The sequence below is a fragment of the Dipteris shenzhenensis genome, chromosome 30 (genome assembly GCF_047967505.1).
Source record: "Dipteris shenzhenensis isolate YYH24624 ecotype China chromosome 30, Dip_SZ_1.0, whole genome shotgun sequence".
NCBI classification, from domain to species: domain Eukaryota; kingdom Viridiplantae; phylum Streptophyta; class Polypodiopsida; order Gleicheniales; family Dipteridaceae; genus Dipteris; species Dipteris shenzhenensis.
In genome coordinates, this window is record NC_141625.1 from 27,131,023 (window position 1) to 27,157,805 (window position 26,783).

General features: G+C 40.9%; 1 protein-coding gene across 3 annotated transcripts in view; it reads right to left on the bottom strand.

Annotated features, from left to right (window-relative positions):
* Positions 1-22,153: 22,153 nt before the first annotated feature.
* The window catches only part of LOC147881910 (uncharacterized), a 75,291-nt gene continuing 70,661 nt past the window's right edge, over positions 22,154-26,783 (bottom strand). Inside the window, exons 6-10 of one of the 3 annotated variants that reach the window (XM_087402101.1) lie at positions 25,249-25,545; positions 23,434-23,524; positions 23,154-23,350; positions 22,972-23,047; positions 22,154-22,827 (exon numbers count right to left, since the gene is read on the bottom strand). In XM_087402101.1, the coding sequence (XP_087258227.1) occupies positions 22,634-22,827; positions 22,972-23,047; positions 23,154-23,350; positions 23,434-23,524; positions 25,249-25,545 (855 nt within the window). In that variant the 3' untranslated portion in view covers positions 22,154-22,633. Of the gene's footprint in view, positions 22,828-22,971; positions 23,048-23,153; positions 23,351-23,433; positions 23,525-25,230; positions 25,546-26,783 lie in introns of all 3 variants that reach the window. The other 2 variants (XM_087402100.1, XM_087402102.1) reach the window with 2 other exon arrangements.

Consider the following 26,783-nt stretch of genomic DNA (forward strand, 5'->3'; position numbering starts at 1 on the left):
GCAATAAGATGCCTACACAGGCCTTGGGGGGATCTTCCTATTTTTTATTGATTTTTGACGACTATAGTAGGAAGATGTGGGTGTACTTTCTTCACGAAATGGCTCAAGCTTTTGGTAAATTTAAAGAATGGCTATAGCTTGTTGAAAATGAAATAGGGAGAAAAGTGATGAAAATCAGATCGGATGGTAGTGGTGAGTTTGTTTCTACAGAGTTTGGAGATTTTTGCAAGAGCAAAGGGATCAAGTGACAAACAACAACACCACATATGCCTCAGCAAAATTCGGTTGTTGAACACCAAATGCGAACCACGGTGGACATCAGGAAGTGTATATTGAAAGGTACTGGACTACCAAACCACTTTTGGGCTGAGGCTGTCAATACTGTGGTTTACATCCTTAATCGCAGCTATACAAAGGCACTCAAAGGTTAAACACCACATGAGGCTTACAGTGGTAAGAAGCCATCTATCTCCCACTTCAGAATGTTTGGGTGTGAATTCTATGCGCATGTACCATACAAAGAGAGAAACAATCTACAACCAAAAAGCACCAAATGTATCTTCTTAGGCTATTGTGATGAGAAGAAAGCCTATAAGTTGTATGACCAAGAGGCAAAGAAGATCATAGCGAGCCACGATGTAGTGTTCAGGGAGCAACCACATGCAGTGGAGGCAGAGAAGAGCTCTTCCACTTTATCATCAAAAGCGAAGAGGTAATTCACTATGGACCTATCCCAAGAGCTATAAAGCAGGAGGAAATATCCAGATGATGAAGGTATAAGTCACCAACCTATTGTTACACCACCAAAAAAGCCATTGCCACAATGGGTAAGGCAGCTCTACGACCATGATAACTAGATGCCTATGTCTGTTGAGCAGCATGTAGATGAGACTGCCTTGATTATGCAATGGTGCCAATGTTTTGAGGCATCTCAGGTTCGATTTTCAGTAGTGGTCTTTTCCGTGGGACCATGATTTCTTTAGCATACTTATGCAGTCACTCTGGTTGCAGTTTGAGCCATGTGCGCTCATTCATGGTGTGCATTGGGTTGCAACGGATGATTTATAGGCCATTTGGATGCATTGTGATCCTTATTGGATGCACTTATAGGCCCAGATTGCCTTGTGAGATGCTATTTTTATGGATGCTTTGCACATGGATGCTATATTATGCTGAGGGATAGCTTTGACACATTGCACGTGATGCACTGATAGTGTTATGCTCTCTTGGATGAGATATTATTGATGCATATGCCCATGGATGGTGTTTATGCTTGAGCCATTTGGCACTTAGTGGCATTTTGGATTGCCATTGTAGTTGGCATTTTCTTTTGGGCTAGATTTGCTCATATGGATGCATAGTGCATGCACATGAGTTAGTTGCATCTTTTGATGCTTTGAGCTTTGAGTTTTGGTGATATTTCAGTCTATTGTGGCATACACATTTGGGTGCACCTGGTATTTGATGTGATTCTCTCTTACAGGCACTAGCATTTGGGATTTTGCTTTATTTGCATCATGGCATCCTCTTCCATGTCTGAAAAGGAGGATTTTAACATTAAAAAGTTTGATGGGACAAACTTTTCTTTGTGGAAAGAACAGATAAGGGATGTGCTTATTCAAAAGAAGCAAATTAAACCCTTGGCAGGGATTGAAGCTAAGCCTGCAAATATGTCTGAGGATGATTGGAATGATTTGGATGCATTAGCAAAGTCTACTATTAGACTTCATCTTGCAGAGTCAATTTATTTCATAGTAGTAAATGAGTAGATTACGGAAGATTTATGGAAGAAATTGTGTGCCACTTATGAGAAGGAAACTGCCTCTAATAAAGTTTACCTCATGAAGAGGTTGTTTGAGCTACAGATGAAGGAAGGAGTCTCCATTGCTACTCACTTGAATGAATTCAATATTATTTTTGATGATGTTATGGGTAGCTTGTTGGCCGAGGAGATTAGACAGAAGTCTATGGACGGCAACAACGAGGATGCAGCCTTAAATGTGCAAAGGGGCAGATCACAGTTCAGGGGGAAGTCCCAAGAAAGAGGGACTCTCTCGTAGCAAATCCAGGGCACGGAACATTGAGTGTTACCACTGTGCCAAGAAGGGCCATATGAAAAAGGATTGCTACAAGCTAAAAAGAGAGCAAGAGGATAAGAAAAAGAATGCAAAGAAAGAGAGTCCAAGGGAGGACAAAGAAAAAGAATGCAAATTGGGGTGCAAATAAAAAGGAAGAGTCTCCAAGGGAGGACAAAGGAAAAGTGAAGATCAATGCAGTCACACATGATAGTGACAATGACGTTCTCTTCATGTCTACTTTATTTGCAGAGTTGCTTACCACTTCAGATAATGCACATTCCCAAGATTGGATTTTGGATTCTGGTGCTTCATTCCATGTTACTCCCCATAGGGAATGGTTCTCCACTTATGACAGTGGAAAGATAGGTTGTGTGCATCTTGGAAATGACTATGCATATGACATAGTGGGAGTAGGTGACATAAAGTTTTCTTTTGCAAATGGGTCTGCATTTATTTTGAAACATGTGAGACATGTGCCTAAGTTGACCAAGAGTCTTATTTTAGTGGGTCAGCTAGATGATGCTAGTTTTCACACCACTTTTGGCTTTCAGAGTTGGAAAATTCAGAAGGGCTCTATGCTTTTGGCCAGGGGTGCCAAGTGTGGGACTTTGTATCCCTTACATGTATCAGGGGTATTTGATCATGTTGTTGCAATAACCAAGCAGCCAAGCACTTCTTTGTGGCATTGTAGGTTGGGGCACATGAGCCAGAATGGAATGAAACTCTTATGCCATTTGGGTTATGTACCGCATTTGAGTTTCTCTGATTTTGAATTTTGTGAGCACTGTCTCTATGGGAAGCAGACTAAATCAGCCCATAAAAGAAGGGGAAAGAAAGAGTTTGAAAAGCTTGATTTGGTGCATTCAGACGTATGTGGTCCCACGCCTACACAGTCATTAGGCGGGGCTGAATACTATGTGACATTCATTGATGATGCAACTAGGAAAGTGTGGGCTTATGCTATAGCTCAAAAGAGTGATGTTTCTAGGTATTTCAGAAATGGCTGGCCTTGGTTGAGAATCAATCAGGTAGACCGCTTAAAAGCCTATGGACTAACAATGGTGGAGAGTATCTCTCTCATGACTTTCAGCATTTCTGTGATACATGTGGGATTAGGAGGGAGCTCACATCCCCTCGTACTCCAAAGCAAAATCCAGTTGCAAAAAAGATGAACCGTACCATTCAATAAAGGTTGCAATGCATGCTTTCCAATGCAAGTCTTTTTTGTGGTTTTTGGGCTGAGGCAATGAAGACTACAATGCATGTGATCAATAGATCACCTAGTAAGAGTTTGGATGGTGGTATTCCTGAAGAGGCATGGAGTGGCAAGAAGCCCTCTTACACTCATTTGTGTATATTTGGGTGTGAGGCATATGCACATGTGCCAAAAGAGCTTCGAAAGAAGCTAGATCCTACATCTAGGAAATGCATGTTTCTGGGTTATGGTGAAAGTGGAGAGATGGGCTATCATCTCTGGAATCTAGAAGCAAAGAAGATCATATACAGCCATGATGTAGTCTTTAATGAGAAGAAGATGCATAAGGCACCCATGAGGGATGTTGAAATGAGGAGAATCACTTTCCAGGATGTGAATCCACCTGCATATGTTGATAGACAGCAAGCTATCCATGCACCAAATGTGCAAGAACTGGTACCACCAAATACTCCCATAGGTATACAATCAAGGGTAGATGATGGATCATCTATTGGTGGAAATGATGAGCCAAATGTGGCTGATATGCAGGTGGGACAGCAAGTTGAAATGCCCTTGAGAAGATCATCTAGAGTGTCTAGACCACCTGATAGGTTTGTTCCAAGGGTAGACTATGTGATGCTTGCTGATTGCGGGGAGCCTTCTTGCTACAGAGAGGCTATGATGCATGAGGATCAACGCAAGTGGGCATATGCTATGCAATCAGAGATGAGTTCACTTATGAAGAATAAGACTTGGGACTTGTTTTCTTTGCCACATGGAAAGAAAGCATTGCCATGTAAATGGGTCTACAAGATGAAGGTCACAAGTGATGATGTGCCTAGGTACAAGGCCCGTTTGGTCGCTAAAGGGTTCAAGCAAGAGAAGGGTGTGGACTTTGATGAGATATTCTCTCCAGTTGTGAAGATGACCACACTTAGATGCATGCTTGGACTAGTGGCATCAGAGGATATGGAGCTTATGCAGATGGATGTCAAGACAGCTTTCTTGCATGGGGATTTGCATGAGGAAATTTACATGGTGCAGCTGGAAGGCTTTGAAGAAAAGGGCAAAGAGCATTTGGTTTGCAAGCTGAAGAAGAGTCTCTATGGTCTTAAGCAAGTGCCTAGAGAATGGTATCAGAAGTTTGATGCTTTCATTCGGTCCCAGGGTTTTAGGAGTAGTGAAATTGATCACTGCCTCTACACTAAAAGGGCTAAGGATAATAGCCAGATAATCCTAGCACTATATGTGGATGATATGCTATTGGCTAGCAAGAATACTTATGAGCTAGATGCATTAAAGGCCAAGTTGCATGAGGCCTTTGATATGAAGTATTTGGGACTTGCAGGTCATATTCTTGGTATGCACATCACGTGTGATCGGAGTAGGAAACTCCTTTGGCTTTCATAGAAGGAGTATGTTACAAAAGTTGCAGCGTTTCAATATGGAGGGGGGGAAGGCAGTGAGTACTCCATTGCCTCTATATGTGAAACTGAGTCATACAGATAGTCCCAAATCAAATGAGGGGAGGGCCATGATGGCCCAGGTTCCTTATGCATTAGGGGTTGGGAGTCTTATGTATGCTATGATAGCTACTAGACCAGACATTGCATTTGCAATGGGAGTTGTTAGCCGGTATATGGCTAATCCAGGAAAGAGGCATTGGGAGGCAGTTAAGTGCATCATGAGGTACATGAAGGGTACCAAGGAGATGTGCATATGCTTTGGTAAAGGAGACATGCGTGTACTTGGGTACACAGATTCAGACTATGTAGGGCATGTAGATAGTAGGAGATCCACTTCTGGTTATGTGTTCACCTTTGCAGGTGGTGCAGTGTCGTGGATGTCTCGTGCACAGAAGTGCATTGCTTTGTCTACAACAGAGGCTAAGTATGTTGCAGCCACAGAGGGTTGCAAGGAGGCTATATGGCTTAATCGACTAGTGGGAGATTTAGGGATTCATACAGGTGTACCGACATTGCATAGTGATTCCATGAATGCTATTCAGCTAGCACAGAATCCGGTCTTTCATGCAAAGACCAAACACATTGAGGTTAGGTACCATTTCATCAAGGAGGTACTTGAGCATCCTAGACAAGCTTGAATAAGGCAACAAGGTGAGAGTTTTTATAGAGACAAGTAAACATACAAATGTGTATTTTTTGTGTTTTCAGCAGTGTTGCTAGGTCACACACTCTTTGGTGAATGCATCATGACCAAAAAATCCAAGATCAATGCCATACAAAGGTTGAAAGAGATGAACATTTTCAAGCAATTATGCTCATTTGTGGGGTTTGTCAACTTCTATCAATGCTTCATCACAAAGTTCACAAGAGTAGCCAAACAACTTCATCACTACTAACAAGAGCAAATATAAAGTTGAATAGAGAAAAACCCAAATTGAAGCAAATGAGATGATATGAAGTTTAAATGGAGAAAAGTGAAGGATTCCAAGTCCTGCAAGCGATGGTAATAAAAGGCACTAATTGTTTAAATGCCATACTAGCATTCACCATGTGCATGTGGATGCATCAGGAATGGCAATTGCTTCCATCTTGGCTCAACTTGGATTTGCCAATCTAGTACGTGAGTTGAATATTCTCCTCAACAAAATGAACTACTCAAAATCAAATGAGAATCCTTGGGGAGGGTGTAAAGTATCCAAAACTTTTGGCACTATCCCCTAGGCAACCCATTCATCTTCTACATGGATCATAAGGCATTGCTATGCTGGAACAACAAAACAATCATGAAGCCATGGTTGATCTAGTGGATGCAACTACTCCAAGAATTCAACTTTGAGATCATCCACAAGACCAATTCATCACATTGTGGTGACAATTACTTGTCTCGCACAATGAGGATGAGAAATATGGTTAAGGGATTGATGACAGTCTACCACCAATAGTCTATTCACAGTGTTAATGTATAAAGACAAGCATGATGAGAAACATAGTTAAGCCATTGACAGTGTCGATGTATGGAGACAAACATGATGAGTGTCTACCAACACTAGTCTATTCACGGTGTCGATGTCTGAAGACAAGCATGATGAGATCATTCAATATCTTTCAACGGATGTTTCTCAAAGATGCAAGCAAGGATAAAATTGATGGATTGCATTGAAATCCTAAAAGTATTCACTTATCACAGCTGCTTGCATAGAAACATTGGGGACATGGTGTCCTGCAACACATCTATCTGTAGAGGAAAGAGCAATCCCATGGAAGAAGCACGTCAAGGGGTTTCTAGTTGTCATTTCTCAACCAAGGTCATGATACACAACTTTCTAAATGTAGGATCATGGTGATGCACTATCTACGCAAATGTTAGAAGTCACTATAAAAATTGTAATGCATGTCAACGAATCAGAAGGCTGACCTTACAAGATCAGATGCCATTGCAACCAACCTACTTGTGGAAGCCATTTTAGAAAGATATTGGATTTCATTATTCCATTCAATATGGCCATGCATCAAGTCTAAAATAAGTATATCATGGTGGAAACCAATTATGTCATGAAATGGGTTGAAGAAAAAGCCCTCATGGACACCATAACTCAAAGCTTTGCCAAATTCTTATACAAGAATTTCATCTCTAGATTCAGGTGTCCCATTGAGACAGATCATGTTTGTGACCACGGGGTTATGTACATTAACTCAATCATTGATGTCATGACAAATGAATTCCTCATCCAACACAAGAAATCAACAATGTACTATCCATGTGTGAATGGCTAGGCTGAAGCAACAAATAGGGAACACAAACTCCAAATAGCACTATGGAACTATTGAATGGCATTCAAGGTTCATAGTGATACATACTCCAATTCGAGCTGGCATTCGATCTTGAAATTGTACCAATGGAATTCCTTGTGCCAAGCCTAAGGATGATTGTACAACACAAGAATGGCCAAGAAGGAGCCATCACAAAGAGACTAGATAAATTGTCCAAGATCATTTAAGTAAGAGCAACAAAAATTCCATATCTATATGAAAACTGGCAAATTTCATATAAAAACAACTCATTCTTATGCATAGCAATAGTAAACAAAGTGTATAAAAATAATACATTTCGAATAAATTTTGATAAAGACTTTATATTTTTTCAGACACAACTATATATAAAATTTACACAAATCAAAACAAGCTCTTATACAACATGCTAGCATCTTATAGATAAAACTAAAAGAGTTAGATCTTCGTGGAATGCTAAATAGAAAAAAGTCTCAAGCATTCAAAATATAATGTAGAAATAAAAAATCGATCCTGAAAGAGATGTTGGAATGGGGACTATGGGGAAAAAAAACCCATGATAGAAGCAAGCATCCAAATAGAAAAAAGACTCAAGCATCCAAAACATAACATTAAAACAAACAATCTTTGTTCACAGATTTGTTCATATCCATGAAATTGATAAGCTACTTTTACTAAAATTCTAACATCTAGTAAATGAATTGTAGCCCAAATTATGATCTAAGATGGGACCAAAATGGATCAATACTATGCTAGCATCTAGCATATGTGCCCATCTTGGGCCACATGGCTCTTATATCAAATGATCAGGCATGGCCTTTATACTAGATACTAGTTTCTGGCATATGGGTTGCAGATACTATGCTAGCATCCAATATATGGGTTCTTCTATAAAAAATGGATACTAGAATCCAAAATATGATTCAAATTGCCTATATAAGCATGCAAAAGGGCACGTGGAAAAAAGAAAGAAGCTTACCAATTGCTCTTTTTCTTGCATTAGTGGTAGCTCATGCCATCTGGCTCTCTAAATTTGGCCTTTAGCTTGATATTACTTGAGTGGTCCATGCACATAATTTGTGGTATATATGAACATAGTACATGTTGTGTGGGAATACCTTTGATTTTTAAAGAAAATCTTGAATGATTTTTCATTGTTTTTTGTTTAGGACTATGAAACGTTAGCTTTTGTACTACTCTCATTTACCATCCATAAACATACCACTTTGTGGGTGTTAGCACTTGATCTACATGTCGTAGAATAAGTATTCGAGATCCATGCTAGTTCAGAGTGTAAGGAGTCCAAAGGGTGTTATGGTCAGGATGTCCGACATTGAGAGATGGTCAAAAGAGGATTCAAAAACTTTTGTGAAAGTGATGGACAGTGATGAGTGCCTAGAATTATCTAGGTGCTTGGCTAGTGTTGACACAAAATTCTTCGACAAGAACTAAGGACTCAAAGTCAAATGGATGTTGTGACTTAGACGGTGACACCGAAGCACTACACATAGATATTTATGGTCAAATAATTTGGAGTTATGCTTGGGATTTGATTTACTAAGTATCTTATTTGGTTACAAACTTTGCCAAATGAAGGACGGGTTGAAATAGACCATGAAAAACATTCTTCAAAAATTTTGGACTTTTGTAAAGTCAAATTTTCAAAATGGACTAAAAAAAGTCCCAAAAACATGAATACCATCGTAATGTTGTTTTGAATTAGAACATCAATAGATGGCCAATTCTCTTAAAAAGGTGGTCTCCATACACACCTTCTTGGTGTAAAATATACCTTCTTAGGGGAGAGAGAGAGAGAGGTGTGTGTGAGAGAGAGAGAGAGAGAGTGTGTGTGTGTAGATCCTCCCTCCCCTCGCAACTTATTACGTATGCAATAGGTGGGGGGGGGATTGCCTCCCCCCCAACCTGCTGCATATGCAATAGGTTGGACACGGGGGTGGGAGGAATCTCCCCTTCCCCCCCCAAACCTATTGTGTATGCAATAGGTTGGGGGGGGGGGAGTCAACAATTCCCCCTCTCCCTCCCCCCAATCTATTGTGTATGCAATAGGTTGGGGAGAGGGGGGGTGGCAATACCCCCTCCTCCATCCCTCCTCCCCTACCTTCCCCCTTCCTCTCTCCCTCCATGGCCTCCCCTTCCACCTCCTAACCTCTACCTCCCACAATCGGAAACACCAAAGAGAGAGAGAGAGAGAGAGAGAGAGAGAGAGAGAGAGAGAATGACTTCATTGGAAATCAAAAACAAATTTCAAAAAACTTAATAGTTGGATGTTGTTGTGTACGCAATAGCCTAAAAAGCAATTCGCCTATTGTAACATTTTGAACAAATATCCAATTTGTGAAGTGGATTGAGATGAGGAGAGAACTAAGACTAGTGAATAATGAAGGAGGGACCAAAGGTTATGCTACTTATACTTGTCCAAACTAAAAGGCTACCCTAAACCTAATTTTTTCCCACCTCCCATAAAATCCCTACTCCCTCCTCATTTTCAAATCTTCCTCCTCCTCCATCACTCTTGACCTCCTCCTCCTCCTGTCCTTTCCCTCATATCCCTCCACCTTCTCCACCTCCCTTTTGCCTCTAAGTCCTCTCTTGCTCACATTTGTCTTTCCTCTCTCTCTCTCTCTCTCTCTCTCTCTCTCTCTCTCTCTCTCTCTTCTCTCTCTCTCTCTCTCTCTCTCTCTCTCTCTCTCTCTCTCTCACACACACACACACACACATGTGTATTTCGTTCCTCTCCCTCGGATCCCTCATCTCCTCTCCCCTCCTCTCTCTCTCTCTCTCTCTCTCTCTCTCTCTCTCTCTCTCTCTCTCTAACTCAATAACCTCTCTCTCCTCTCCCCTCCTCTCTCCCTCTCTCCCTTCTCTCCACTCCTCTCACCCTCCCTCCCTCCCACCCTCCCTCTCTCTCTCTCTCTCTCTCTCTCTCTCTCTCTCTCTCTCTCTCTCTCTCTCTCTCTGTGTGCACGTGCACATGTGCTTGCATTGGTGTTGACGGTTGCAGGGAGGTAGAGATTAGGAGGTGGAGGCAGAGGCGATGGAGGGGGGCAGGTAGTAGAGGGGGGGGAGGGGAAGGGGAGGAGGAGCGGGGGATGCGGTGGAGGGGGGCGGTAGGGGAAGGGAAGGAGGTGGAGGGGAAGGCGATGGAGGGTAGAGGCAGTGGATGGAGGGAGGAGAGGAGGTCTCCCCCCTGTTGAGATATCGAGCTCCACTCGTGATATGCCAGGGTGACCGTTGTGTATTTATGTCATTGACTTGTTAGCTGCAGATGCAGTTGGTACATTGCCCACGAATAATAGCTGGATGATAGCTATCCTTATCTACTCTAGTTTGTGGCTCAGTTAGTATGCCCCCTTAGTTGAGTTTGGTTTGAGACCCACATATAGGGTTCTTCTATTTCTTTGTACTAGAGTTCTTTTGGCTTTCACAACTAAGAAGAGGAAAATTGTTTTCAGCCTCCACTTTTGTGTGTATTCCCCCATTGTGCATGTGAGAAAGCCGCAAGTGAGACTCCTTCCCTCTCTCCCACTATCTTCACATGGTATCAGAGCCTTGTTCATGGTAAGGAGCTCAAGAAAGCAAACCAAGTTCACGGTGTCCTGGTAAGAGGACTAGTGTTGCTTTCCTATTTTGAGTTTGGGAGCAAATCTCTGTAGGTAGCACAGCCAGAAGTGCAAGAGTGCATTGTCTCAGATTGAGACGCCCTTCGCGGTGTGGCGAGAGCACAGTATATGCTACCGGGAAGGTGCTTTGCCTTTCGGTGACTTTATTTTTCTGATTCGAGGCCATTTCGGGGCTCAATTTAAAGGCGGAAGTTCTTCGCAGGCCTCAAAAAAAGGTCCTGTTCTTGCTGTGCGACCACTGCTCGGTTGGTCGGTGAAAAGTTGTCGCAGAAATTGCATCGTATGCCTGTGTGCAGAGATATTAGGAGTTGCAGAATCATGCTTGTTGCCTATTGATGCAAAATTGTCACTAGGAAGTGACTATGTGGTCAAATACCATTTTCGTCAGTTGTGCAGATCTGCCCGTGTGAGGCAAAAGCTGTGTTTTTTGCAGTGACAGAATATTTTGCAGTGTTCTGTAATGGCATCTGATTCTCTTTCACAGATTGTCACTGAAAAGCTTGACAAGAACAACTTCCAGGCATGGAAGTTTAGAATGACAAATTTCCTTATAGGAAAAGGCTATTGGGAGTTCACATTACAGGAAATGAAGAAGAACCAGTTCTTCCTAATGTTCCCAATCAACAGGAAATGCAGGCATTTAAAGGATGGCATGAGTGAGCTAGAAAAGTTATGTACTGGCTGTCTATTAACATTTCGGATTCTATGATTGTGCATATTCAGGATGCAAGTATGCCAAAGGAGGCATGGGATACTTTGGCAAAAATGTATAGCACAAATACACAAGCCAGGAAAATGCAGCTCAAACAGGACTTGCACAATGTGCAGAGAGAAAATTTGAGCATCAATGACTATCACATGAAGGTGAAGAAAATTGCAGATGCACTTGCTTCCATTGGGTCGCCAGTGGAAGATGATGATCTAGTTTCTGTGACCTTGAATGGTCTAGGAAAGGATTATGCACAGTTCCGGACATCCATTGCCGTCCGTGAAAAATTTCTTGATTTTGAAGAGTTGTTTGCTCTTCTAATTTCTGAAGAGCACAGAAATGGGGGTGCATCTTCTTCAGGAGGAACTTCAAAAGAAACTGTCTTCTACTCAAATGCTGGAAGAGGTAGAGGCAGAGGTAGAGGAGGCTGATCTGGAGGCCGTGGTAGAAATCAGAATATGTAGCAAACTCAAGAAAACCAGTCCTATGGAGGAGGACGTGGTAACTCTAGAGGCAGGGGGAGCCAAAGAGGCCGTGGTGGATGGCAGAGAGGCCAAAATGCAAACAGCAATGTTGAATGCTACTACTATGGTAAAATGGGTCATATGGCTAAGGACTACTACAAAAAGCAGAATGACATTATGAATGGAAAATTGTAGCAAGGCAATTATGCATCTTCCAGTAGACAGGGTGATGATAGAAATGAGCATCTATTTATGGTGCAGGGACATGCCTGAATTGAGTGCAGCAATGTTTGCACATGGGACCGGTGTAGTTGCAGATATTGATACCTGGCATAAACGCATTGGTCATGTTAATATACAGTGACTTAAATCAATGCAAGCCCAAAATATTATTGCAGGATTGCCTAAATTCAAGGTTGCAGAAATGCATAAGGTTTGTGAAGCCTGTGAATTTGGAAAACAGGCAAGGAAACCATTTCCTAGGCATGTTCAAGAGAGTAAAAAGCCATTGGAATTAATCCACTCTGATGTGTGGACTACTAAAGTTGCATCTATTGGAGGCTGTCACTATTTTGTCACTTTTATTGATGACTTCAGCAGAAAAGTTTGGATGTATTTTATGAAAAGGAAAAGTGAAGTGTTTGGGCACTTCAAAGCTTTTAAAGCTATGGTTGAAAAAGAAACAAGCCTACAAATAAAATGCCTAAGGTTAGATGGAGGGGGAGAGTACCTCTCAAATGAGTTTGCAAGGTTCCTGCAGGAGCATGGCATAAAGCAGCAATATTCATGCAGTCATACCTCACAGCAAAATGGACTTGCAGAAAGGAAAAACACGCATATTGGAGAGGTATCTCGGGCTATGCTAAATGAAAAAGATCTACCAGATTATTATTGGGCTGAAGCAGTTGCTACAGCAGTTTACATAATGAACAGGACTCCCACTGCAGCAATACATGGCATGATGCCAGAGGAGATGTATACTGGTAGGAAACCAGACATTTCTCATTTGAAAATTTTTGGTTGCATTGCCTATGTTCATGTGCCAGACGAGTTGAGGTCCAAGTTGGATCCAAAAGGTAAGAAGTGCATCTTTATTGGTTATTCTCTACAGCAGAAAGGGTATAGATGCTATAACCCTTCTTCTCGTAAGTTTACAGTGAGCAGAGATGTTGTTTTTTATGAGATGAGCAGCTGGTATAAACCAATAAATGTGATGATTGATGTAGATGCACAAAATGGTAATGCTACACAGAATTCATAGCAGCAATCACAAAATATTAGTAGACCTACAGTGTTTTCTAGCAGTGGTTCACATACTTCACCATGGACAGGCAAATTGAGATCAGGAGAATCTACTCAAAGCAATGCAGATAGTGGTACACAGGTATCATGAAAAGGAAAAGAGAAGGTAGATCAGCCCATGTTTGATGTGAATGCAGGTCACTCTTATGTGGATGGTGAATCCAGTGGCTCAGAACAGAGCATTGATGATGAGTTGGGTATTCCTTTTGTTGTTACACCTGTAGTAAGGAAGACCAGGGATGTTTTGAGAGCACCTAGAAGTGAGCCTATTTTGCACAGGTCTACCAGGGTTAGGTATCCTGGATAGGCTGAAATATGATGGATTTACAGCCATTCACTATGCCTATATGGTCAAAGTGATACAGGAACCAGAATCCACTTCTTTTGAGCAAGCCATGGGAAATGAAAAATGGGAGAAAGCCATGGATGAAGAAATGGATGCCTTGGAAGCAAATGCTACATGGGAATTGGTGCCTTTGCCTAAAGACAAGAATGCAATTGGCTGTAAGTGGGTTTATAAGATCAAGCACAATGCAGATGATTCTGTGAATAGATACAAGGCAAGATTAGTTGTCAAGGGGTATGCACAGACATATGGCATTGATTATGAAGAAACATTCAGTCCGGTTGCAAGGATGGCAACTGTAAGAGCAGTCATTGCTATGGCTGCATCAAAGGGATGGTCTTTGCATCAGATGGATGTAAAGAATGCCTTCTTGCATGGTGATTTGCAAGAAGAGGTCTATATGGAGCAGCCACCAGGTTATGTGCATGCTGCTCATCCTGAGTTTGTGTTTGCAGGTTGAAGAAAGCCTTGTATGGCTTGAAGCAAGCACCTAGAGCATGGTCTGACAAGATAGGACAGTATCTTGTTACTATTGGCTTTCAGATTTCCAAGGCAGATTTCTCACTCTGTGTGAGAAAAACAGAGAAAGGCATTATGCTGCTTGTCATTTATGTTGATGATTTGATCATCACAGGTGATAGTGATGAAGATATCCTTCATGTGAAAATGCTATTGAAACAGAAGTCTGAGATGAAGGATTTGGGAGAGCTGCGTTATTTCTTGGGCATTGAGGTGATTAGATCACCAAGTGGGATACAGCTCTTGCAAAGGCAGTATGGATTGGACATGCTGTCCAAATATGGGATGACAGGCTGTAAGCCTATTTCAGTTCCTTTGGAGCAGAATGTGAAGCTAATCTCAGATGCAGGTGAGCTTCTGGAAGAGCCTACTATGTACAAACGCATAGTAGGAAGTTTGATTTATATGACTATTACCAGGCCAGATTTAAGCTATGCTGTTGGATTGGTAAGTCAATTTATGCAGGCTCCAAGGAAACCGCATTTGGATGCAGCTAGATGCATACTCAGGTATGTGAAGTCCACATTGCAGTATGGACTATTTTATGAGGCTAGGGTTCAGATACAGTTGCATGGATACACTGATGCTGATTGGGCTGGTAGTATTTCTGATAGACGATCTACCAGTGCATATGTGTTCTCTTTTGGGAGTGCTGCAATCACTTGGAGTAGCAAGAAACAGCCTACAGTTGCCTCTTGTCGAGCACAGAGGCTGAGTACAGGGGTGCAGCAATGGCTGCATGTGAGGTAGCTTGGTTGCATAAGCTACTCTATGATATGCATCAGTCTACAGATGGGCCAGTTGTCATTTATTGTGACAACATGAGCAGTATACACTTGGCAAATAACCCAGTCTATCATGCTAGAACAAAGCACATTGAGGTGCATTATCACTATGTGCGGGAGAAGGTTTTACTAGGTCTTATTGATCTAGTTTATGTCAGCACAGAGGATCAAGTAGCTGACATATTCACGAAGGCATTGGGCACAGAGAAGCTGCGCAAGTTCAGAGACTTGCTTGGTGTGCAAGAATTGGGATTGAGCTCAAGGGGGAGTGTTGAGATATCGAGCTCCACTCGTGATATGCCAAGGTGACCATTGTGTATTTATGTCACCGACTTGTTAGTTGCAGATGCAGTTGGTACATGGCCCACGAATAATAGCTGGATGACAGCTATCCTTATCTACTCTAGTTTGTGGCTCAGTTAGTATGCCACCTTAGTTAGTTGAGTTTGGTTTGAGACCCACATATAGGGTTCTTCTATTTCTTTGTACTAGAGTTCTTTTGGCTTTCACAACTAAGAAGAGGAAAATTGTTTTCAGCCTCCACCTTTGTGTGTATTCCCCCATTGTGCATGTGAGAAAGCCGCAAGTGAGACTCCTTCCCTCTCTCCCACTATCTTCACACCCCCATCCCCTGACCTATTGCATACACAATAGGTTTGGGGGGGGGATTGTCCCCCCACTCACCTACCCACACCCCTAACCTATTGCAATAGGTTGAGAGAGAGAGAGAGAGAGAGAGACAGAGAGAGAGAGAGAGACAGAGAGAGAGACAGAGAGAGAGAGAGGGAGGGAGGGAGAATACCTCTTCCCCCTCCCCCCCCAACCTATTGCATGGCGGGGGGGGGAGATGGCACGTAAGTTTCCCAAGTTAAAATTTTCCCTTCCATTAATGAACCTACTATCTTACATGTAGTATAGAGTGACCTTATATTATGTTATAGTTCCTTGTTTGATCCTATTTTAGGGTTATTGCTACTTAATACCATGGAATTCTTTACTAGGGTGAAATTTTTACTAGATACTTTATGACAAGGTCAACTTACATCATATATTTCCTTTTGCAACTTGCTATCATTCAATAAGTGTGGTGTTTTTTTAACTATTTCCCTCATTTTTTTTAAATTTTAAACAAAATTGCTTAGATTCTCCTCTATGACAAGATATATAACAAATTTTGAAAGTCTACCACACATTAACACGCCATAGTGTGAGATGCCTACCATACATCAACACTTACCGAATTGAGTTGACTCCTTGCAAAAATCCGACCAAGAATTCGGTAGCACTTTCCTTTTAAACCCATTATTTTTTAACCTCTATGCCATACAAAATTTGAAAGACTACATTCTCCACTACATTACAATTATAATAGTTTCAGTATTTATGTAGATTGACTCTCATATGACACACAACATACAGCACTACATAGTAAGCCTTTGTCCTTTACTTGAACTCATGTAGCTTCCTTATTTGCTTTAAGTGAAGGACATAATGGCCAATAGGTAATAGGAGGGATAAAATTAAGGGATGTGACATGCCAACAGTGGTTGCTTTATACATGGTGTGCAAAATATTGATGGAAGAGAAGTAGATCAAATGTTGACCAACTATTTTTCATGCTATTGAGTTTCATTGTTCAAGTCTCCTTTATTCCCTCCCTTCTCATCTACTATTGAAACCATTTCGAATACTCTATTCACTCCCCCCCAACATACTCTATGCAAATGTAAGTAGTTTTGTTTCTTACATGGAGGCTCTTCTTGTTCAACCCTATGGCCCGTATTGGCAGCTCTACTAATCATGCTTTGAGCTCTTTGTCTCAATTTTCATCTTCATCTTGTCAAAATTCATACTCAGAGCTCTCATCAAAGGAATCACTTATGTTTCCCTCTCGTGCATTCTTTGCAAACTATTTATGTAGCTCTTCAACTATTCCATGATTCTAAGGTATGCATTATCTTGGTTTGAATGTCATGGGGACTTTAGGATCCTTCCTTGCCATGTCTTAAGTAGGGGATGCAAGAGGGGTGGGTGTAGTGATTACTTAAGATGAGAGTGATACCAACCTTTAAATAGTAACCTTATAGGCACACGTAGAGTATCATGCCCATCAGATATGGTTTGTATGGTCGGGGATACATTATACACACAGAGATAATATACACTCCTCCACATGCAAGAGTTATGGCACCGCACAAGAGTCATGGCACCGGCCGTGTAATAGAGAAGGTAACACCGTGTAGGAGTCATGGTACCGGCCATGTAATGCGAAGGTAACACTGCGTAGGAGTTATGGTGCCGTCAAGGAGTTAGTGCTGATGCAGAATCCAAAGTATCATCAAAGATATCATGGGTGAGCCATATCTTGGAGAGGGAGGACCATCGACCAATGGGGAGGGAGGTATATCATAGCAACCATTGAAGGGATTGCCATAGGTGAGGGACAAGAGGTGAAGAGAGGAGAAGAAGAGGAAGGAAGAGGGATTCAAGCATTGAGCATTCAATCATTAAGGGGGAGTAAAGATAGAGGGGCTAGAGTCACGAGCTCACCTGGTGTATCTCCCACTAGGTGTATCTCCCATTAGGTGTATCTTCCATCAGTGTATTCTTTCAAGTTTGCCCATATACATTATGCTCCCTTTCACCTCTGTTTGCTATGGCAGTACTTCCTCCACTCTCTCTCCATTCATCTTCCATCTGGTACAACAAACCTTGTGTCATGTGGCTTAAGTTCCTATTCATTCATGTTGAGGGTTGTCTTTTGTGAGTGTACTCTGCTTTTGGTGTCCTTGCTTGGTCACATCACCGACTAAGGGGATTCTTGCACTTCTCCATACTCGCTCTACACTTGCATAATGATCAATACCACTATCACTACTCGTTGCCCACGTGCACCATCACCAATACCACAGTCACATATACATTACCACATACTCCATTGCATCGTCGTTTACGAGGATGCCTAGTGGGTTTGCATCTGCTTCCCTAGCTACAAATGTCGCACACTCATCTGACCACCATGGATCTTTATGGTCCAAGTCGATGACAACATCAATGAAGTTCTTGGCTTTGGCTACAACTCCAATGGGTTCACTTTGTGCTCGCCCAAAGGACTTTGGGAATTTCCATAGGATGCAATGCTTCTTGTATCAAGTTTCATTTGCAAGAAGTCTTCTCCACTCTCCTTAAGTACCTCCTAGTTCTCTCACTAGATCCTTCAAGGATATCAGAACTACTCGGCATAAGACACCTCTCCTCTAGGACCCTAGGTTCACTCTTGCTACTCAACACCAGCAATGTCCCACGTGATCAAACTGTCTGAGGGGACGTCTAATCACTTCCCAAGATTTTGAGGAGCGAATCTTCAATCAAGGACACCCTACTACAAAGGTGAACTTGGTACCTTAATGAGGTCATTTTAGCTCCATGATATTAAAGAAACAAGTTCAACAGAGCATTTTTCTCAAGAACAACATTAGCAAAAAAGTAGCAAGTCCTAGCTAATTCATTAGATTGCTTAACTTATAAATAGTATATCTCAATCCTAATTGGATAAGGAAATTATAGAAAGCAACAAATCGAACACTTGCCACAACCAACTCTTCTTGATATCCATGATCTATCATGCTTTTGCATAGTGGAAGGAGATTTAATCCAACATCTCTTTTTGTTACCCATGATTTATCATGCTTTGGTGCAGTAGAAGGAGAGCTTGAAAGCAAACGTACACACTATTTTCACCTTTGCAAACTCCTTGGCCTTATTGTGTTTGTAGTACCTTTTGCCTAGCATTAGTTTGACAATAAATTCAAACATCTCACAAAGACTACTACTATGAGTGACTACATCCCCATAATGCTTGCTTTTGAAGTGTGCTCTGCTTCATAATGTAGGACTCGAAAATGTATTAATGTCATTTCTTTCTCTTAGATCTTGACAACATGCCTATAGTATGTTTCCTCTATTTCATGTTTTTGATGTCTATGGTTGCTTGATGATGTTGTTGGTATTTTCCTTATTATGTAAGATAGGTATAAGTCTATATAGTGCCTAGTGTACAAGGGTGGATCTCCATTCAGCACGCTATCTAGTAGTAACCTAATAAGGGTACCTAAAGAGTTTCCTCTCTCTTGATTCTGGATTTTTACCAACCATGCACAAAGACTACATATCAACATTACCTATAATCTTGATATGCCTTAGGATTATGAATCGACATACTTAGATTTGAAAATTACAATGGATAATATGACAAACTAAAGCGATTCATAAGATATGTTTGGGAGAGGAGTACCAGGCACTAATCAAGGCCTTTACATCAATCATAGAGTTTATCTATACATACAAGGTCATCAAAATAGTAGGCCTAGGTTTGATAAGAAGTCATCTAGATGATTAAAACCCTAGTTTTTAGGACTACTTATGGATTACATAAACTCTTCCCTTGATAAACCCCAATTAATGAAGTTCCACCTATAATTACATAATGAAAATGGATATTTAACTTGTTAAAAGTTGTCGATGGTGTTTTGCAACTCCATTGGAGCTATGAGATCCAACTTCTCTTGGTTGAAATATTTCAAACTACTTCTTGAGTTTACAACTTGAACTAATATGTTGAAAGTGCTTTATATTTTTAAACTTTCATTTCTTACAAAGGCTTTAACTTTCAACAACAAAAGGCTTTTAAACCTACAACAAAGTTTCAAAAAAATGGTACATTTAATCACACAATTTTTCAACCATGCACCAAGAGAGAATATCCCATTGCTAATTGCGTGGGAGAAAATGTTCTAAGTCAATTTCTTTAACCTTGACTAGTCTAAGCATGAAGCAACTTGATCCTCAAGAAGAAATGCTACAAATCCTCAACTTTAAAAATATGAAAGTGCTTCATATTTTCAAACTTGCATTTCTTACTAAAGACTTTAACTTTCAACAACAAAAGGCTTTTAAACCTACAACAAAGTTTCAAAAAAATGGTACATTTAATCACAATTTTTCAACCATGCACCAAGAGAGAATATCCCATTGCTAATTGCCTTGGAAAAAATGTTCCCAAGTCAATTTCTTTAACCTTGACTAGTCTAAGCATGAAGCAACTTGATCCTCAAGAAGAAATGCTACAAATCCTCAAGATGAAATGCTACAAAACAAATACATGTCTAGTTGGAGAGCCTTAACTTCAAGAAATGAAGGTTTGTCAAACATGCAACCAAGCCTTCTAGCTTATCTTCTCCATTGTATTTCATGAATTTTTGCAACTAGGATGTCATTGAGTTTCTTTCATGCTGATGCGTCCATCTTGGAAAGTAATAAATATCTTTAGGATGACAAGCATAAGGTGAACAAAGATGCATAAAGGGTGGCAAAGTTATATTCCAAAAGGCAATGACGCAACTTATTCTCTGGAAAAAGAAGTTATAAGAAGCAGCTCCTCTTTTACATGACAAGACAAGACTATTGTTGCTTTTTGTTAGCCTGTGCAATCTCTCTCTTTCAAATTCAATCACCAAGTAACTTGCACTTGTACTCAATAGTTTTTACTTTAATCTGAAAGAATTTTTTGAAAGTGCAACACTACTCTATTCTTTCTAATTCTCTTTCACCCTCCCTTTTCTCGTTGAACAATGTTCAAACTTAGCGTCAATGAATAAAGACTAATTCTAGAGCATACCCATCATGCAAGTAAAACAATGACTGGAGGACCTAGCCTAGGCTCCAATATTAATATAAAAATGTATTAATCACTTTTAAACCATAAGTTACACGATTGCAAAATTTATCACAAATCATGCCGCAAATGCATATAGAAGAGTACACAATGCAAGGAAGCTCGCCTCCTCTACACTCCTTACGTCCCTTGTCTATCAAGAATCTAATGTACTTGTAAGATACCAAGTGACAATAGACAAGGATACAATGAGAATAATCTATTGACACCTTGATTTACAACCCTAATTTAAAAGAGGCAAAAAGCTTTTTTAGAAAGGTAGGTTTAGGCAGCCCTGTCTACTATTTGTAATTTGCTCTTAGAGCTCTCTTGCTTGCTCACTCACTCTTCTACATGCTCTCTTGTAATTTCAATGTGTTCTATCTAACCCAAGCTTCCTTCTTATCCTATTTTGAAGTTGGTCATAACTAAGGTAGGATTCACAAACATGGTTGTTAAGACACTCGTGTCTTATCGTAAGACACTTAAGACACGTGTCTTACCTTGAGACACCTTTAGACACTCTTTTTTTTTTTTTTTAAAGTGGGTGGGGAGTAACAACAACATTGAGTTTGACTTAGCCATGCTATCATCAATGGTGACTTTGGATCTAGCAGTGGGAGTGACCTCATAGATTCGGATTAGGATGAATCTTCAGAGATGTGAGTCTTGAGAGTCGAAAGTTTCATTTCAATTATATGTATCCAAATGCCGATTTCATTCATATCACATGTGACAAGATTCAATTGTCCATTTAAACCTTTAAGTACTCAATACTTGCGAGCTCGAGGCGCAAGTCTTAACTTTAAGTTTTAAGTCTTGAGTGACGAGTCTTGACTCTTAACTACATTGTACAAGTGCCTTCTTGCATTGTTTAAGTGTAGCTTATTGTACTTCTAGAATCTAGCAGCGAGCTATGCTAGCAAGTTGTACATTTGTATACTTATACATATATTAATTAAATATTTATTATTATAATCACAAGGGCGTGTCTTACGTGTCTTATCTTTAAGACACTAGACACTCGTGTCTGAAGCGTGTCTAACGTGTCGTGTCTTAACGTGTCTTACAACCATGTTCACAAATGAGGACATCCTAGCAAAAATGATATCCGCAAATAGCATGCTGCCATTTCAATTGTCCGCCCTCAAATGCCATTTCAATTGTCCGCAGAGGATTTTTCTTGGGCGGCAGTCCAAGGCCACCCAAAAAAAATTGGGAGGCAGACGAGTAGAGAATTTGCCACGATAACCACTTGGCCACTTCTCATTTGCTGATATACTTAAATTTATATGTTTGTCCGGCGCCCCCTCACAAATGAGCATAATCTTTAGGGACAAATCTAGGGTTTATTGTTCTCGTCTAGGATGACTTTGTCCTGCATCATATATTTAGATTCACGATTGAGGCTCTATTGTTGCACTGTACTATTTTTGAATTGTGAGAAAATCCTTCCCTTCTAGCGGGGATTTCTGCGTACAGTTATTTTGTCGCAACACTATACACTGGTTAAAATCTTGGAATATGAACAAGTTAACACAGAGTGTGCTCATGCAGAAGAAAATTTACTTCAGGCCAGGAAACCAAAAGCCTTTAAAGTAACAACAGGCACTCTGCCAAAATTCCAACCACATTCATGTTAGTCATAAAACGTGGAGTATAATTGATATTTGAAGATTGATCGTAAATATTCCATTTTGTAATAAACATCCTCAAAGGCCTGATATACAAGTGTTACCGCTCTGGCTGTCCCCTTTCCGACCAACAAAAGATCCTTGAGAATTCACTGATGCGTACATTTTTTTCATTCACAGGCCTTTAAATTCTCATTGAGACAGCATAGTCAAAATGGGAGTCTTATTTATGACAAATTGCAATAATATTAGAAAAATGTCAGATCTGAGGCTCACACTATCCATTCTACCAGGATGCCACCACTTTCTCTGACTCTCTCTATAACAAGATTGCAATAAATTACCCCAAAACCTAGTTCTGTACTGTCACAAAGCATCTTGTCCACAATATCCCGTCACACTTGCGATAGTGGAATCAAGGATCAAACCTATGCAGCACCCCCTCTTCTTGCTTTTATGAGATCATTTATATGTTGAGTCCACAATATCCCTTCAGCCTTGTGACATTGAAGTCACAGATAAATCCCATGGAACACCACCTCTAGCTCTCATAAGATAAAGTGTACTCAGCATACTTGCTGCAGCAGATGCCGTAGCTGCCTTGACACTATCCTTCAGTTCTCCAGGTATTGATAGATCAAATTGAGTACCTCGAATTTGCACTTTTGCACTATATAAGCTCTGCTCTGAGGAACAAAGATTAAGTGAATCACAATGGTGGTACTAAACCCAGGCACCTTGTTGACCACCAGGGACAGACTCCATATGAAAACAAAACTATTGTAATTACAAAATTGCCACTTCAAGGGACTTTTTTTCTTTTCACTTACTTTGCTGGCTTTTGATGGTAAGAACCTCATAACTCGGCGAAGGCCAATCATTCTTGTTACAAACGTCACTCAATTCCTGCAACAAAATCCCAATTATTACAACAGTTTAAAGAGATTTATGCACGTATTTGAAATGTGCCAAATACCCTTTTATCTGCATCGCAACTGTAGCATTAGTACACCTGTATAGAGCTTTTCAGCATCTGAAAATTCTCTTTTGCAATACGCCTCCTTTTTGCAATGGTTTCTCCTTGGTCTATGACATGTGAATCTGTTGAGATTTTCTCCTGCTGATCTAGACTTACATCAGATGAAACCCTCTGCTTCTGACAATCCTTCTTGCAAATTTTTAGCGCAAGCTGCAATGATGGTTTACCTCCTGCAAGATGTTATCCCACAAAAGAGTAAGACACAATCAGTATATTCACCATCCACATTTGCATACAATCATAAAAGCATTACCTGCTATAAGTGTCATCATATCCGCATTACATTCTGCAATCTGCTTGTACAAGAAGTCCAGACGAGGTTGATATTCTGCAATAAGTTCAATCTGCATAGACATGTCCATAGAGACATACAATGAGTTCTTTACTTTAAAATTACTTTTGTTTGCAACAAAGCGTCAGAAAAGTTCAAGAACATCAGCAAGCACGCATAAACACATGCTAGCGATAGACCCCCACACCCTTGTGGATGATAGTGTTGGGACCCTATAGAGGTCCATAAATGATGTGCATTTGGGCTTGGGTATTCCCATAGAGGGAGTGTGCAGGAGGTAGTCTTAGAATATATTGGCTTGGTGTTAGACCCTCAATGTCCCGCAAGCTCTGTTAAAGATGTGCATGGCTAGGCTTTGAGGTTTAGGACGCTCCATAGGCAGCATAAGTGCGTGCCCATATGGCACACTATGGCTCTTTCAAGTGGTATCAGAGACACAGGTGTTCCAGCAGACTCTGCGAACTTGATCACAGCTGGCAGCTCAGTGCTCCTGCCAGGGTGTCTGTTCTAAGGCAACTGTGTGTGACAGCTATTGTGAAATTTGACGCCTGATGGACAGCACATTTCCATTTGTGGCTGTCATGTATGCCTGGGGGGGTAATGCATGTGACATGGTCACAGACTGACCGTGAGATATCATGTGGAGCTCCTTGTGTGGGGGAGATCGTTTGACCCAACTTTCATAAAGATAAAAATCCCATGTGGGCCTAATGGTTGGTGTTGGGGATAGATGCCTACCCTCATGGACAATGGTGTTAAGGTCCTACAGGAGTCCAAGAATGACATGTGGCGACTAGCAATAGGGCTTGACTAGGCAGCCGGGGGGTAAGTTTTTGGAGTCCATCCTGTCTACAATGGCAACACACTTCTTTGCTTCTTGGCAGCTGTTGAAGAACAAAATCCTAACACACTTGACCCCAAATAATGCTGTGATCTTGGATCTCCATGTGTTATTTATTCCTGCATTCTTCAATCCTGCCAGCCCTGTGCGCTGTTAGGCCTTCGGATTGGGACCCTCCATAGGCAGTGCTGCTTGGGTGTGCAATGCAACATTGTGCCTGGGCAGATCTATGCATGCATTGAGTTTTACTTTACCTTGACAAACTTTCCCAAGGCTCCGTGGCATATGACCAGCTGATCACATCTACCATGCTTCAGACTAAAATGGTTGACACCACTGTCCACATGTTCACCATAGCTGCATTTACTCAACTGACCCCTATTAACAGCAGTCGGTATTTTCAAGTTACTAGAAAAACCAACTAAATATTCTAACCTTGGAGTCTCCCTTTACTATTCTAGATAATGCTTTTATTCATGATGAGCCAGGACACAGCATACAAAACATTTGGACAGTTTCACAACAGCACATTCATTCTACACGTCAAACATTAGAATTTAGGCATAGACTGTTATATCTCACACATAATACATTGTTCCTAAACCTCAGACGTTAAACTTTAGGCAGAGACTGTTGAATCTCACACAGAATACATTGTTCAGCAGATATATCTAACGAACTCTACCAGTCTAAAGAAATCTGTGCTGTCCACAATGTCAAGACTTAGATATATCTAATGAACTCTACCAGTCTTGTCCACAATGTCAAGGCTTTCATTTTCTATACAAAACGAAAATAAGGAAACTGTAAGATGTATTATATTGTTGAAGACACAGATGCAAAAGCTTGCTAAAATGAAAGATGATGGCCACCCATATAAAAGACTTCCTTTAGGGGAAGAGAGAAGTTCTGCACACCAGTTCCTTTGAAACAACCTTCCGTCTTTTTTTCACAATTCTGAAGGCAGCCTGTTGACTTAAAAAAGCTCCAGCCTCATCCAAACTGTTTACTTCCTTTCTGGCCCTCGTATGCATTGAAGACTCTGGACTGGCATTTGCTCCACAAAATCCCAGGTCTGCTGAACTCACGGCATGAACCTTCGGTATGGCTTCCTCCTCAACCAACTCTTCTGGCTTCAGAGTACAAACTGACTTTTCATCATTTACTTCTTTAAGTGCTTCAGCACTCAGCACTGTTTCTTCCATTCTTCCGGTCTCTCTTGATTCCAAATTCTGCCCCCAAAAAAAAAATTGTATTAGTATAATGTTAACAATACTGTCTGATACTTAATTTGAAGGGGGTAAAATAAGTCACCTGGTAGAGCATCCTTTCATGACAGAATCTACACCATAATGGAATTGTAGGTATGCTGAGACAGTAGAACATATTCAGTGCAAGAATTCTTTATGCAAAATATATGTTCCACTACACGCAAGGCTTGATAGGAAAGGTGTTTGACGTGCACTAAATTTCAAATTGCAATCCCATCACAATATGTGAAGATGCGGTCACCGAGAGAGGCAGCATGATTCTTGTAATGGCATGTAAGTACTGCTTTCATGGGCAAACAACTAAGAATGGGAAAATAGACGAATAGAACTCTCCTGGTAAGACAAGTAGCAAGATATTGAAGTTTTTGAATGCAAAAAAGACAGCCCATTGGGTACAAGTTGCAATTGCTTTTGTGCAGTATCTATTAGTTCTATATGCTGCTGTGATCTGACAAATTTCTGTGCTTCAGCAAAACCAGACCACCCCACTAGCCAATGCTTGGCTAAACAATGCACAACCTCACCTGCATTCTGACTGTACCTGCAAACGAAAAATCTCCTTGGCAGGGTGACCAACAAAGTGGGCAATGGAGAACAAAAGTCTCAGGACAAGAAAACTCTAAATGTGAGCGACAGAGGACTAAATCCTTACAAGGGATTTATCACAGAAATGTAGACAGCAAAACACCTCGAAATCTGCCCCAAAAGTGACTGAATCGTGACTAAACTCAACCAAAATAAAGGCAAATGCACCCCCCTCAGAAAGGGCTTCACAGCCGAAGAAAAACAGAGTTTTTAAAACCCCTACTGGGACTAAAAGAGGAAAATAAAGGCAAATGCACCCCCCTCAGTGAGGGCTTCACAGCCGAAGGAAAAACAGAGTTTTTAAAACCCCTACTGGGACTAAAAGAGGAGAATACAGAACTGTATAAGCACTAGAGGAGGCACAAACTACACTAGCCCAGCTGGAACAAAAAAAACAGTCCTGATTTTAACCTACAAAATCAGGTAAATGCTCAAAAATAGAGGCAACTTGACAGAAATTGAAGGGAGCAGCTCCAAGTCTCCAAAAAAGTGGGCGATCAGGGGATAAAAGCTTGGAAACCAGTCGGAAACCACCAAAACCAGGTGCAGCCTGATAAAAAACAGATTCAGCAGTTGAATTTCACACAAACAGGCCCTAAAAATGGTTGGCCAGC